The sequence below is a fragment of the Apis laboriosa genome, unplaced genomic scaffold, assembly GCF_014066325.1.
Source record: "Apis laboriosa isolate Shangri-la unplaced genomic scaffold, ASM1406632v1 scaffold112_cov148, whole genome shotgun sequence".
Classification (NCBI taxonomy): domain Eukaryota; kingdom Metazoa; phylum Arthropoda; class Insecta; order Hymenoptera; family Apidae; genus Apis; species Apis laboriosa.
In genome coordinates this window covers 126,768-142,500 of record NW_025220865.1, presented here as the reverse complement: position 1 = coordinate 142,500, position 15,733 = coordinate 126,768, and the positions used below count along the sequence as shown (strand labels likewise).

The window sequence follows — 15,733 nt, the reverse complement described above, 5'->3', positions numbered from 1 at the left end:
AGTTTCTTCGAATGAATTCGAAAAAATTTTTCGATAAATCGACAAAAGAATCGAGGGTGAAAAGACAGGCAGGAAATTTGAAGAAATTTAAAAATGAATTTAAAATAAAAGCGATGTTGAGAACATGGATATCTTAAGCTGCTCGTAGTTAGAGAAAAAGAAAAATGAGAATGTAAGGTTTTAAACTTACGATATTTTGAAATCTACGATGTTCGAATTAGCAAGGAGGGAATAACGAAATGAGTTTTAAATTTCATCTGTTTTTCTGAACAATTTTTTCTTTTTTCATCAACATTTAAACATACTTTTCTTAAATTTCTAATCAACGCATCTCTTCAAATTAAACGAAACAAGAAAATAATCGAAACACGAAGAATTACGAAATGTAATTGAAATTTCGTAATTTAAAATTGGTAAAAGTGCTTCTTTCTGAAATTTTCTGTAGTTATATTTTTTTGTTTTATCATCACATAATTTATTGATCATATTTAATAAATATCGCGACATTCTGTAAGGATTAAAGAGTAGCACGCTTCGTTTGGCACACATACACAATATACATCTGTTTCTTTAAAATCGTGGTAACAACTTCCAACGAGAAGATTTATTTCGGTCATCAAAAATATTAAAGAAAAGATCGTCGAGATTATTAATTCGACGTAAAAAGAAAACAAAAAAAAAAAACAAAAAAAAGAACAAAAAAAAATCGAAGGTTTTTGGAAACCAGAAGTTATCCGCGTTCCTTCTTTTAATAGATGAGAGAAAAATAATAGAAGAACGAACGTGAACATAGATAGGAATACATGGTATGAATATGAATAAAGAAATATGAGAAAAGAATGGATGGAAGGATATACATATGTAATGTGAAAGCGTGTGTATGTATACGTGTGCATTCTGTGAGTGAAAAATGTGTATGAAAAGTAAGAAAGGAGAGAAGGAAGAAAAAGGGATAGAGTAAACGGAAACGATATATTCTAAGCGTCGCGCGTCGTAATAATTAATTAAGGAGGAAAAAATAAAACTTAAAAAAATAAATAAATGAAACACACGACTGCACTGAAACGATTCGAACGAACCATGGAAAATAGACTTAACTCTTTTAGGTTTAAATTAATTAATTCGTTTGATTATTAATGAATTATGAAAGGAGAATCTAACGTCATAGGTAAAGAGATAAAAAAATAAAAGATAATATAGAGAGATAATATTGAAATTGAAACAAATTTAGCCAATTAAGGCATAAAATAAACTTCTGCAATGTGGAGAACAAGATGGCGGCGATGAATTCTCAAGTCACATCCGACGATTTCCCGTTCGTTCGAGTCGATCGATAGAGTTAAGCTGTATTTCGTTACTATATCGACAAATAGAAAAACGTCAGAAGAAGCTTGGACCGGATGTTTCGTGCAAATGCAACGGATTCGAAGTCCGGTTATTTCCAAAGATCCGCTAAGAAACGTTCCAGACATTTCTGTTAGTGTAAGCGTAGAGGGAAAAGTATAGGGTTAAAAAAAAAAAACGAGAGAGGAAGAAAAAATGTTAAGTAAAAAAAAAAAAAAAGAAAAAGAAAAAAAAAAGAAATAGAAATAGGAGATAAACTCGCGAGAAAAACGACTTGACTATAGGACGCGTGTTTGTAGACATGCAGATCCTTACACGCTACAAGCACGCGTTTCAAGAAAATAATTATTCGAAAATAATATATTATCTTGTCGGATAATATATTATTCTACTATATAAAAGATAATTTATTACATTAAATAGCGTATATTATTATATAAACAGCGATGAAACGTTGCACCGCGACGATCAGCAATAAAAAGAATTAAGAAGAAAGATAAAATGAAAAAAAAAAAAAAAATAAAAAGATATGGAAGAAATCGTCGAATCATCTGTACTTCGGTTTCCCTCGTGTCGTTTTCGAATCGTGGAACACGTACGAAAAAAAAGAATATGAATCGCGATAAAAATGAACGAAATATGTGAAAAATACGAAATGAGAGGAAAACAGAGAAATATACGGAAACAGGTGAAAAAGTGCAATGTTTTATTGTTATACCTAATGGTAATTAATTCCACTTGCGCGATGCACGGAACGCGCCACACGAGCAGTTAACTTCGAGAAAAAAAGTCTTCATAATATTTGCATATTGCTTTATTGTTGTACGAACATTGTAACGATTACATTACAATTAAAAGTACGGAAATATTAATCGAGCGATATCCATCTATTCTATTGGCAATTTTAAGACGTGCCTATCAAGTCTGTATAATATTTTACCTATCATATTTAAAGGGCCACGAGGCTTGACCCTCTTCATTTTTTGACTCACTACTATCAGAAATATTTGCTTTAAGTTTTCAATAAATCAATTTAAATTAAAAGTTTTAAAAATAGTAATATATTAATTTTTAATTAATTTCTGTTTTGTTAAATTCTAATTTATTTAATCTATTTTCTAATTTAATTAATTAAAAAATAACTTATACAAAATTTTACGTAGAAAAGTATTCAAAAATATTTTTTTTAATGTTTTGATTTCATTTAAAAATTTCGAATATAAAATATAAAGCAGAATTTCATTTATATGATTTTTATCTTGTTCTCCTTGGTATTAGTATTTTTTTTTCTATTTTTTTTTTTTTTTTGAAGGAGAGATAATATGTAATTGAGATAATATATGAAAAAACAAAGAAATTCAACAACTCGATAAAAGAAACAGAGTCAGGAAAACGATCCTCGTTTCCCTTCATCTCGAATCCTTCTTATGTAACTGCACTGGTTATATCCACGCATTGAACTTTATCGCTTCCCTGTGAAGATACGTCTTAAAATCGTCATTGTGCGATTCTAGCTATTACAGGAAATACGTTTAGATTTATGAAAGCGAAGCATTTTAATTCATAGGAAGAGAAATGTTTTAGTTTTCCTTCTTTTTCTACATTCTTTGTATATTCCCAAATAACCATTTAGAAAGACTAACTAGATGTATAATCATTAACAGGTTAAAAAGAAAAAAAAGAGAGAATTATTACGACTAAATGTTCATTTTACTGTTAATCAACCAGATTTTATTGAATCGAGCGCGGTAATATCAACGACAATCAATTAAATTTGTCGTTGATAATGTAATGATGCGACTCGATTTATTTTTTGTTCGATTTATCCTTTTCCTTGTATGCAAAAAAAAAAAAAAAATATATATATATATATAAATAATATCAGATATGTATACTGTAAGTAATACCAGATACTTACTATGTATTATTATAAGAAAAATAATTTTAACACGAAATTATAATTCAAATTCATTTCTATTTGAATTATTCAAACAGGAAATTTTGTTACGATTAATTCACGATACAATAGTATCGTAATTCTTGTTTTTTTTCTGCTGTTTTTATTTCATAAAATTTGTTTATCGAATGATGTCGAAGACTGTAATCCATATGAATCGAGTTGCATCGTTTCATGGATATTATTATCTCGTCGTAAAGATAACGTATAGTAAAACCTCGCAAATCTGTCGACGTTGGTGAAGCAATCCAACCGGTTTCTTAGAAACTAGAGAGGCAAAGGATTGCGCCAATAGAGAAGTACAAATTATTAATGGAGAGAAAGAGAAAGAGAGAGAAAGAAATGTGTGTATGTGAGAGAAAGTGTGTGTGTAAAAGAAAGAAAGAGAGAAAGAAAAAAGAACCGTAAAAATGCGAATAAAATCGAGAATGAAATAATGTGACCAATAACGAATGAAATGTAATGTCTGATGTTTAGTTTCATCGCTTTTTATTCATTACCTTTGATTATATTATTGCTTGTAATAATTCATTCGAGATACCTTGAATACAAAAAGTAATAAACAATGTTAGCCTGTCTTCTGTCTTTCTTATCCTTAGAAATTCCCTTCAAATTTTTCAATCTTTAAAAATTCTTTATCTATCTTTTCACTTCTTTTATCTTTTTTTTCAATTGTAAAGACAATTTTTTTTTCTTAATTCTTAATTTTCAAAGTAATTAGATAATCATATTTTTAAATAATTCCACTAATTTGATATTTGATATGATATTTTATTTAAAATTATAACTGTAATAAGAATTAATGATACAAAATTTTAAATATAGTATCATAATAATTATGAACATGAAAATATAAAATTAAAAATAAGAATTCAATATTGTGTTTATTTTTTAATACCTTTAAATACTTTTATATTTCATATTTTCCTAATTTTTTTTTCAATTTATGGATTTATATATGTATATGAGTTTTCAATTATAACTACAATAATTTGACTTCATAAAATTTTTTATAATTTAATATCACATTTTATTATTTTCTATGTCATATAATGTCACGAAATGTAAATTAAATCAATAGCAAGAGAAAAATTTGTTCTCATCCGAATTGTTGTGAAAGACAGCTGTACATAAATAGGTTAGGTTAGAGTCAAATTAACATGCAGAAACTATAGTTCTCGTGCTTATAGTCATGAGAATAAAGTGCCATATTGCAATGATAAGAACGATTTCTCCACACCCTGATATAAGACTCTTGAATTATTATTTAATGTAAACAAACGGTTGATCGTGCAAAAGAGTAAAATGGCTGTTAGTTCGCTTGTCAATCTGGCAGAACACTGACAATAATGTGAGAAGTGGATATCATTGTACGCCCACATGCTTATTGAAAGCCGATAAGAACGTACTGAATTTCTTGTTAAGTTCTACTGCATGTGCCGTATATCATCCACGATGAGTATTTTGAGAAGAAGGTAATAATATAATAAGAATTAGTTAATTTAAAAATTTTCAGTTGAAAAATTTTCTTTTTTTTTCTTTCTTTAGATTAAATGAATTTGATGATATTTTGAATGCTGAAGAAATAGATCTCATCAGTCTCAAACGACTATGCTTCCATGGTATGTATCTTATATATATGTATACATATATATACATATATATATATATTAATTTTCTTTGTTTGCTGTATCAACTATATAATTTCTGTTATTCTAAATATTATAAAATTATAAGAGTTAAAATTTCTATTCTTTTCTTTTTATTTTACATTGTATCTTATTATCAATTAATAGATTATTTGATAAATGATAATTATTTATAGGAATACCAGATGAAGGAGGTTTAAGACCTTTATGTTGGAAACTTTTATTAAATTATTTACCTTCAACAAGACTCAGTTGGTCAGAAACACTTACACGTAAAAGAACACTTTATAAAACCTTTATTGGTACAGTTTAGTTTATTCAGAACTATAAGGAATGTAACTAAAAAATTAATTATTAATAAAAATGATTTACAGAGGATCTCATTGTCACTCCAGGTGAAGCAAATAGTGATGGTGAACGTGTAGATGTTACACTTCATGATCATCCTTTAAATTTAAATCCTGATAGTAAATGGCAAACCTATTTTAAGGATAATGAAGTTCTTCTACAAATAGACAAAGATGTTAGGTAAATTTATTATTATATTCAATAATAATTTCCTTTTTTTAGGAATTTGAAATAAATTATATTTATAGGAGATTATGCCCAGACATATCATTTTTTCAACAAGGTACAGATTATCCTCGAGAAGAGATTGTAAATGCTAGTGGACAAAAACGTTTACATTCTAGAGTACAACATACAGTTTTAAGAAGTGCAAATGTTGAAAGAAAGGGACTTGGTGTCACTAAGGTAATTATAATTGATAATAAATAATGGATGATACTAATATTCTTATATTTTTACATTCTTATGCTGATGGAAAGTAGCAGGTAACGTCGTTTAACTATTTCAACTTGTTATCTTAGATTAGTATAATCAAGCAATTTTTTTATGTTTATCTTTAGATAGCAGTTTCTATCAGAAAAGCTGCAGAAGATTATGCACCACTTGCAGAAGGTGGTGAAGCACATTGGGAAGTTTTAGAAAGAATACTTTTTCTTTATGCTAAATTAAATCCAGGACAGGGCTATGTGCAAGGCATGAATGAAATTGTTGGTCCTATTTATCATGCATTTGCTTGTGATCCAGATCAAAAATGGAGAGGTAAATATTTTTTATAGAAAAATATATTTTTAGAATGTTTATATTAAATTTTAATTATTTTATAAATATTTTATTATATAAATATTTTTTGTAGAACATGCAGAAGCAGATACTTTTTTTTGCTTTACGAATTTGATGAGTGAAATTCGTGATTTTTTCATAAAATCGTTAGATGAAGCCGAATTTGGAATAAATTCGATGATGAGTAAACTTACAGCTCAAGTTAAAGCTAATGACCCTGAAATTTGGATGCGTTTACATCAACAAGAATTATGTCCACAATATTATAGTTTTAGGTAAATTAAGTTAATTAATATTATTTTTTTATGAAAAAGAGATTAATATTTATATAAATAAAAATATTTTTAGATGGTTAACACTTCTTCTATCACAAGAATTTCCATTACCTGATGTTATGAGGATTTGGGATTCTCTTTTTGCTGATGAAAACAGATTCAGCTTTTTGATACATATTTGTTGTGCCATGATTTTGTAAATATTACTTATTATACTAAATAAGTAATATATATAAATATAATTTATAATTTAATTATATTAAACTTTTCAGACTCTTAAGGGACCAATTACTTGCTGGTGATTTCGCTACAAATGTTAAACTTTTACAAGTAAGTAAAAGTAACTAAAAATTTTTTGTTATGATGTCACAAAATCATATTTTTATTTCAGAATTTTCCTTCAATGGATATTCAAATAGTACTTTCCAAGGCAGCTGCATTGGCAGGCAAAAGTTTGAATTCACCATAATTCTACATAATTTTTCATGTACAGCTTCGTTCGACTCAAAAACATAAACGAAACGTCTGAAACATCTTTTAAAGGTATATATTCTTCATGTTGTTATTTCCTTTATTTCTTATTTTTCTCTTTGTTCTTATTTTTACAATACAAATTATGATCTTACACATAGGCCTGAATATTCTTCCGCGAACGCGAAGATTATTAGAACTAAAAATTGTTCTAAATAGTTCGGACAGAAATATATGTATCATATATATTGTAACATGATATTGTGTGTAAAAACTGTTAAAAAGTAAAATGATTTTACACAATGTTTTATATTCCCGAGATATAAAATTTCTCCAGTTCTATATTGGAGACCGGGATTAATAAGATATGAATTTAGCTCTCTGTTTCTTTATTTACAACAAGAAAAAAATCTCAACCCTTAACGAAAAAAATAAGTTCTAAATACAATAATTTCTATTATTTTCACTATATTTAATTACAAATTATTAATAGAACTTATATTCGTAAATATTTTTTTTTGTATTTTTATTTTTAGTTCTTTTTAAAAACTTATAAAAAAATAAAAATTTATTATTTATTATATGATTATATGATTTTTCATCGATTATTTCAATTTTGTTTAAATTTGAATATAGTACACATATAAAAATAAAATAGAAATTAAAAGAAAAGTGCCAATCTATCTTAAAAAATGAAAATTTAAATTTGAAAATATTTTTGTTAAGGGTTAAGAAAAATATATAACTGTGCTGTGAATAAAAAATTCAGCCATATTAAAAATTTAAATCTTGTTATGTCCAAAAAAACAAATATTTGGATATTAAGAAAAAAAAAATGTGTTTGTAAGTTGATATTTTGATAAGTTGATAATAATTTCTTAACGAACGAAGTATGAAAGATAGTCCATTAATTACTAAATGAAAAAAAGAAAAAAAAAAAAGAAAAAAAAAAAAAAAGAAAGAAAAAATGTGTGAATGCGTTTGTAATAGTTGCTGACTCGATACGAATTTTGTAATAATTAAATCATATTAGATTATTATTGTTGTATTGCACAATAGTGCATTTAAGTAAAACATTATATTTTGTAATCTTATTTTTATAATGATCTACGTCATTCATTCTGCGTTTATAAAATAAAAAAAAGTTATATTTGCATAAATGATTTATTCTTTAAACTTTTTGATTTTTTATAACTTTAAAAATATATCTCAATATATGTTAATATATTAATATATATTTTTATATATTATATTATCCTATATATATTTTTATATTTTTATATATCCTATTTATATATTAAATATATAATTAATATATAATTATATTATTATGTGTTATACATATATTTTATATTGTATGATATAATATATATAAAATATGATATATTTTAAATATATTATATTTATATAACGTTAGAAATATAATTCTAAGTTTTATGCTAACAGCCATAGTAATAATAATAAAATTGTATTTAGAAAAAAATTTAAATATTTCATTTTAAATTTCCTTTATCAAACAAATTTTTAAAAATTTTTTTCACTTTTAATAGTTAAAAAAGTAATACTATAAAAACTTAAAATTATGAATTGAATATAAATTATAACATAAACGAAGTATGTTATATATATTCGATTAATATCTCGTACTTCGTCTATGATTACACGCCAAAAGTAAATATAAATAAAATAGTGAAAGAAAATTCTTATATCTTTTCTGTGACGAAATTATTAAATATATTTCTTATATCTAATTTATGGAAATGATTTTATATATTTTCATATATATTTTATTTGTAAATTAATTTTTTAAAATCTGAGGTCAAATTATGATTTTTTAATTTATAAAAATGTAATAAAAAAGTTTATTTATAAATAAATTATAATATAAATATTAAAAATATTTCAAAATCATAGAATTTCATTATATGAAAATATATTAGCATATTTAAAGTAAATCTTCCATTATAACTTTGCGACGAACGGCATTGCTAAAACCTTCTTTATATTTAAACCATACATCATTTTTTGATAGAAAAGTTTGCGAACTGATAGTTTCTTTATCATATTTATTTTGTTTATCTTGACTTACTGTAATAACTCTTCCAAAAAAATCTTTATATTTCTGCAATTTTTATTATTTTTGATACTCATATTAAAAAAGAAGAATAAAAAAAAATAAAAATATAAAAAATATTATACTTACGATTTCTTTTGTTTGAATTTCTTTAGATTCTATACTAATTATATTATTATGTGTTTTAGCAACGAGATCTTCCTTTGAATTTGTTGTCGTACTTTCTTTTATAGCATTCTCATTTTTATTTTGTGTAAATTTTGTTACATTTTTTATTGCATTTGCTGCTCGTCGTAATCGTTCGGCTTCTAATTCTTGAACAAGTATTTGTTTTACTGGATATGTAAGTGTTCGATGATATTTACAATCCGGAAAAATACTTATTTCAAATATATTACTGAAAGAATTAATAAATATATAAATTTTATTTAAAATTTTATTTAATTTTAACATATATTATTTTCTTACGGATCTAATTTATAGTCATAAGTTCCATCAAGTTTTTTCTCTTGAGTAAATGTAAGACCAAAATTAATTAAAATATTAACTATGCGATTAATATCTTCTTTTTCTTTCATTGAATGTAAATGTCCAGAAACTGTTCGCAATCGTGAAGATAACAAATCCGGAAAAAAAGGAGCTATATCGATTGTTAAAATTATACTATTACGACCACTACTTCTTTGAACAGTAGATAGAATTCCAATATTTCTGGCATGTTTCTGATTCATCTATAAGAAATAAATTTTTTTATTAAATTTATAATTTTAAATTATTTCATATTTCTATTTTCACACGATTCTTACTTCATATAAAATAGAAGGATAAAATAATTTAGCATTTCTTGATTTAGCAAAATATAAATGCCATGTAACAAACGCGTAATTTAGGTAAGGCATAACAGACCAAACCTGAAGATTTGCAACAAGAGATAAAATTTCATCAAAAAATTGAAACCATTGTAAACATAATGCTATATAATATAATTTATTATTACAAATTTCTGGATAATTATGAAATATACCTTGAGCTAATTTTTCTAATTCTCCTATAACAAAAAATAAATATTATTAATATAATTTTAAGTTTTATATATGTAAATGTTGAATATCATTTAATACCGTTTTGTACAATGTTTAATACAAGCCGAATTCTTTCTGAAATGGAAAGTATTCCACTTCTATTCATAGGTATTGTCAATATTTGTTTCCATGAATCAAATAATCCTTTTCTACTATCCTTTAATGCAAAAGATAGATTGTCTTTTGAATGAATACCACCCATATACTGAAGTGCTCCTAAACATGATCTGATATCACAACCAGATATTTCCACTAAAGTCAAAAGTGCATCAGGATTTACTTTTAAATTTTCCTTTTGTGATATTTCCATTAATCTGTCTGCCAGTCTTGTAGAACTTACTTCTGGTACTGATATAATAAGTGCAACAGTCCTAAGAGCTCTATAAAATAAATTCAATATATTTATGTTCAGGATTTTTTTTTTTATATATAAATAAATCATATAATTGAGTTAAATAAAATATTTACCTTAAAGAAGGAGTATATGGTTCATTACATATGCATATTACAGGACGATGACAAATATTTGAAGATTTATCAGTATTCATTTTATCTTTTTTGCCTTTTGGAATTAATTTACCTTGTATGAATTTAAGAAGAAGATCAATGGATGCAGCTGGTGCCCCATCAATTTCATCTAAAACTAAACAATTTGGTCGAGGATCACTTCCCATTACTGCTTTCATTTGTGTTGATGCAAGGAGAATTTGTCTATAATATAATATAATATAAATATAATATACATTTTAACATAATTGTACAATATCTTATTTTAGTTAAAGATATCAATTTTATTTATATACTTATTTTATTATATTACCTAAATGTATCTGGACTTCTTTCATCACTTGCATTAATTTCTATTACATTATAACCAGCATGTTTAGCTGCTAAATGTGCTAATGTAGTTTTACCTAACCCAGGTGGTCCACTAAGTAGTACAATTTTTTGAATTGGAAAACCTTTATTATCTACTTCTTTAAAAACTTTTTCATCTACAAACTTTTTATTTCTAAAACGATTAAGTGTAGAATTTAATTTCTTTCTTTTCTGAATATAATTTCTGTTGAATACTATTTTATCCCAAAGTTTTAGCCAATGTAATAAGTCTCTATTCACACTTTCATCTGAAAGTAACTCTATGTAAGATCTAGGCCTATATTTATCAACCCATAATTCATCATCTTGAGCAATGTTTGTATTAGGAAGGTAAGAAGTTTCACGACTGGCACGCATAGCATTCTGTACCATCTGCAATAAGACTTTAAATTCTTAAAATATTTATTAAAAACATAATAATTAATTTAAAAATTATATAATATGTATTTTTAAATCTTACAATTTCTTCAGCTTCAGCTTTAATTTGGCTAAATGGTACTGATAATAAATTAGAAATTGAATGTATATTTCTTTTTATCTCACATTGTTCATTACTTTTAACTCTTATATATATACGTTGTGCATCACATGGTCTAGTTACAGCCACAAAATTCCAACGTGGGACTCTCAATGATATAGATTCTCTTTTGCTAAATAAAATCAGTAAACTATTAATATAAATTATTTATTACTTTTAAATATAAAGTTTAGCATATTTTTTCTTAACATACTTTTCAGCATGTTTTCTATTAACAGGAACTCCTCTATTATATTCATTGAATTTTTGTCTAGCATCTAATACTGCTTTAATAACTTCTTGAGGTTGATCCCATCGTGGTTTTTTATCTTTTGGTTCCTGAATATCAACTATAAGTTAAATAATATTATTTATTATGTTTTAAAATGTAAATATAAATATTGCATATTATAAATATAAAAAAATCATACCAAAATTATTTATATCTAACATATCTGAAATATCACCAAATAATTCATCATAGTTTCTTTTTTTTGTAATATCTATATCAAAATTATCATTATATTCAATAGCTTTACTAGTGCTAGCAATTGCTACTTCATTATATTTGCTAGAGATAGGAATATTCAATTCTTTATATACATTAGGTATAGATGTATTTAATTTATTTTTTTCTTTTTGTTTTTTCTCCAAATTTTCAATTTTAACATTGTTTTTTTTTTCAAATTCTAAAAAAAAATAATTCAAATTTGTAATTCAAATTTATAATTTCGCGAGTTAATTATAAAATATCAATAACAAACAACAAATAACAAATAACAAAAAATTTATTATAAATTATAAAATAATAAAACAATTATTAAAATAATATATTAATTTAATAAAAAATTTTTTAATCATTTACACAAGTTTATAAAGAATCATAATAAGGTTATACCTTCAATTTCTTTTAAAACTTCATATTCATTCTCATGAATTAAATCAAATTCTTCATCAGGATCAGGAAATTCAGAATCCATAATTTATATATTTTAAAATCTCTACAAATATTTTAATTATTATATTAGATATAATATTAAAATTTTAAAGTTAATCTTATTCAAGCTACGTTTTAATTAGATCTTTGTATTAGATCAACTGACAAAATTGTTGTGCACGTAATTAGCCAATACATATTAAATAAAGAAAATTTTAATAACAATTCTAAATAATTCTAATAATTATGTCCAAATAATACGTGACATGCAACGTATTTATCAATTGCACTCTTTGAAATAGAAAGTGTTTTTTTTTTATGATATTGTACATGATGTTTGTGAGAAAAATGTATAATTTTGTTGAATTGTTGACTTTTGGAATGCAAAAAGGATTGGTCGTATATGGATATTATTCCATTATCATATTACTAATCGACATTAATCATCAGTCATATTACTTGTCGTTATATCCAATAAGAACATAAGATTATATATTATTATTGTAACGGTTTTTATGGTATATAAAAATACGCGGGAAAAAATATATTTTTTCCCGCGCATTTTTTCGCGGTAATTTTAAATTATATTATAATGCATAAACAAGTAATTAAAATAAATAAAAATAAATATTACTTATATTAATATATATTTAAGATATATTTATTTCATTGATCAATGAATCATTAAATTGATATGAATTAAAATAATTCAATCATTTGTTGAATAAAAATATTGATTAATATAAACATTAAAATAAAAGACTAGAATAAAAGACTAGTTAAAATAATTTTTATAGAGTTGTAAGTCTTTGTGTATCATTTATTGTCGTTTCGCCAAGTATGTACTCTGCATTCAGAATAAACAGTTGTTTCAGAGATGATGCTTTGAATAACAAAGGCGATTTCTAGTATGTTAGGCAAATTCAATTACACGTCAGTAACATTGGAATTTTTCGTAAATTTTCGTAATATACTTTTTCAAACATAATCATTTGTATCTTAATAAACAAATTATATAAAATGTAATCATAAATGTAGATTTATTGCCAAATAAAAAAAAATAAATTAGATATTTTTGTTGAAAAAGAAGATATAAATATAAAAATTTCTTAATAAATATTATTTTTGTAATATTTTAAGTATATTTTTTTGCTAGATGTATTTATATAATTTTGTTTTAGCTATACGTATATTTTCGGTGCATGTAAGTATACGTTACGTCAGTCTATGCCATGGCATTGTAGGAGTAAGTGGGATATATTTTTGTTCGTTATTCGTTATCAGAAATAATATGTACGTATAATGTGAATCATTGTTGTTTCTAAGTGTTGTGCGTAGTTATAATATACAAAATACGAATTTAATAAAATTAGGTAATAATTATTTTAACTTTGTAAATTCAAGTTTTTAAATGTTTAGAGTGAAGTATCTGTGATATATTAACTTTTAAAAAATGTTAGTTTACAAATAAATGAAATACAATTAGTATAAAGTGTTTATACAATTAGTAAAAAGTGTTTCAAAAAAGGAATGAAAAATTTGGTTATGAAAGGTTATAATTCATAGCTTATGAATATCGGTTAAAACTTCATTCGTTTGATTCTCTATTTCATTCTTTGAAACAAGTAATCTTTGCGATTAAAACAATCAGCCACTGTAAATCCGGTTTCGTTGAAATTGCGATCAATACTTTTCTGTTTGAATCTCCTAAGCAATATTATTCTCGATCAAGTTTATATATCTATATGTAACCATTATGTTCACGTGGTTTTCGAGAAGTGAAAATTAAACTAATAATTAATTTCCTAATATCGTTATATAAATACTAAATATATATGATAATAAATAAACGTTCAAAAATTTGTAACGGTTGACCGAATTGAAACTATAAAATTGTTCAAACCGATATTATTTATGAATTACAATTATTTATTGTAAAAATATAAACTAGTTAAAAATAATACGTAGTCATAGTCTATTGTTTTCAATTTTCTTTCTAGTCTTCTTTAGAAATTTCTTAATATATTTAATATATGATAGCTATATATGACGTCAGTTTAGATAAGAATATAGATTTGTGGTTTATCGTTATGTTTTCGGTAAAATGTACAATTTTGTTTATCATGTCATTTACAATATTGAATCAAATTAATACAATTATTATTATAATACAATTAATTAATAAATTATTTAATTACGAATTGGAAACATTCACATAATTTGTATATCAAAAGAATTGTTATATTTTATTAACAATTTTATTTTTATTTCTTATAAATCACATTCTCAATTTAATTACATATTTTAGAAAGTTTAATATAAAATATTTTTCATATTCACAAGCATATAAAGATAATTTGAATTATTATATATATAAATTATATAATGAATATTTCAATTATTCCGAACTACATATGGATCAATCGTAAAAAAAACATGTTTAATCATTTCTAACGAAAAAGTAGGTACATCTGTGGAACAAAATATGCAGACTTCTTTATCGAAACGAACAATCGGTTGCATCGGGAAGTGTACTTCTGGTCTTAGTATTGATGAATTAGATCAGATTACAGATAATATAAATAAAACGTTGAATCATCCACGTGGAAGAGAAATTTTTAAAAAGTTTTTGGAACAATATGATCTCAGAGACAATCTTGAGTGTTTGGCGCTATTCGAAATATGTTTTGAGATTATTGAACGTGAACAAAAGTTTCTGTAAGTAATTATTAATTTTCTTTTAATAATAATAATCGTAATTTTTTACAAAATACATATTATTATTTTTTGAAATTATTTTTCTTAGTTTTTTTCGAATAAATATATTTTTTAATATACTTTTAAAATGTTACCTTCAGAGAGAAGGAAACTTTTCTTGATAAAACAGTTAGTCGATAAATAAAAAATCGATTTTTAGACAATCGAAGAAGGAACCCTCGTTGGAATCGTTAATCGAAAATGTCAAACAAGTACAAGAAATGGCTATAGATTTGGATGGAGTATCGCAAATAGATCGTGCACTTTTGGAACGTTTCAACGAAGCTTTAAGTAGCAATTCAAGGAATTCTTTACTTAGTATATTAGAGGATACCAGAAATTGTTGTCGAGATCATTTGAGAAGTATTCATGAAAAGTTCAAACAGTACGCATCAGAACCGTGTCCAATGTCTAGATAATGAATATTTTTTTTACATTTTCGTACGTTTACAACTTCGTTTGTTATTTTTTGTTCTATTAATAATTTATAATATTTCTTGAATTGTAAAAATTAATGTGTTAAATACGTTTTATGTATTAATATAAGTCTGTGATGATCGATATAGGACATATATATATTTTCTGTGTATTTTTACTTGTTAATAAAGTTAAGATACAATTATAATGTAATTATTTAAATTTAATAAAAATTTATTAAATTTG

At 24.4% G+C, this 15,733-nt stretch overlaps 3 protein-coding genes across 10 annotated transcripts; 2 read left to right on the top strand and 1 right to left on the bottom strand.

The window, feature by feature from the left end:
* Window positions 1-4,416: 4,416 nt before the first annotated feature.
* On the top strand, window positions 4,417-7,319 carry LOC122712212 (TBC1 domain family member 13). 4 transcript variants are annotated; one of them, XR_006346285.1, is made up of 12 exons: window positions 4,420-4,776; window positions 4,850-4,923; window positions 5,127-5,252; window positions 5,325-5,478; window positions 5,547-5,703; window positions 5,781-5,783; window positions 5,859-6,057; window positions 6,152-6,353; window positions 6,427-6,549; window positions 6,626-6,683; window positions 6,745-6,896; window positions 6,986-7,319. XR_006346285.1 is itself a non-coding variant. In XM_043931680.1 (11 exons), the coding sequence occupies exons 1-11, from the start codon at window positions 4,736-4,738 to the stop codon at window positions 6,820-6,822; spliced, it is 1,185 nt and encodes a 394-aa protein (XP_043787615.1). In that variant the 5' UTR covers window positions 4,417-4,735; the 3' UTR covers window positions 6,823-7,319. The 4 variants fall into 4 exon arrangements, 3 of the variants coding, with proteins under 3 accessions (XP_043787615.1, XP_043787596.1, XP_043787609.1); XM_043931680.1 differs by having other exon boundaries at window positions 4,417-4,776; window positions 5,127-5,222; window positions 6,745-7,319; XM_043931661.1 differs by having other exon boundaries at window positions 4,419-4,776; window positions 6,745-7,319.
* Window positions 7,320-8,668: 1,349 nt separating this feature from the next.
* LOC122712411 (chromosome transmission fidelity protein 18 homolog) lies at window positions 8,669-12,609 on the bottom strand. The gene is made up of 11 exons (XM_043932075.1): window positions 12,275-12,609; window positions 11,808-12,065; window positions 11,591-11,726; window positions 11,320-11,509; window positions 10,801-11,231; window positions 10,449-10,691; window positions 10,020-10,360; window positions 9,705-9,946; window positions 9,367-9,629; window positions 9,028-9,295; window positions 8,669-8,946 (listed from the first exon to the last, which is right to left on the bottom strand). The coding sequence occupies exons 1-11, from the start codon at window positions 12,354-12,356 to the stop codon at window positions 8,770-8,772; spliced, it is 2,631 nt and encodes an 876-aa protein (XP_043788010.1). The 5' UTR covers window positions 12,357-12,609; the 3' UTR covers window positions 8,669-8,769.
* Window positions 12,610-13,525: 916 nt separating this feature from the next.
* LOC122711616 lies at window positions 13,526-15,613 on the top strand. Of its 5 annotated transcripts, none has more exons than XM_043930578.1 (3): window positions 13,526-13,559; window positions 14,779-15,031; window positions 15,231-15,613. In XM_043930578.1, exons 1-3 carry the CDS (start codon window positions 13,541-13,543, stop codon window positions 15,487-15,489), a joined length of 531 nt encoding a protein of 176 aa, XP_043786513.1. In that variant the 5' UTR covers window positions 13,526-13,540; the 3' UTR covers window positions 15,490-15,613. The 5 variants fall into 5 exon arrangements, with proteins under 5 accessions (XP_043786513.1, XP_043786522.1, XP_043786532.1 ...); XM_043930587.1 differs by having other exon boundaries at window positions 13,549-13,686; window positions 14,776-15,031; window positions 15,231-15,611; XM_043930597.1 differs by lacking the exon at window positions 13,526-13,559 and adding an exon at window positions 13,582-13,686 and having other exon boundaries at window positions 15,231-15,612.
* The last annotated feature ends 120 nt before the right edge of the window (window positions 15,614-15,733 follow it).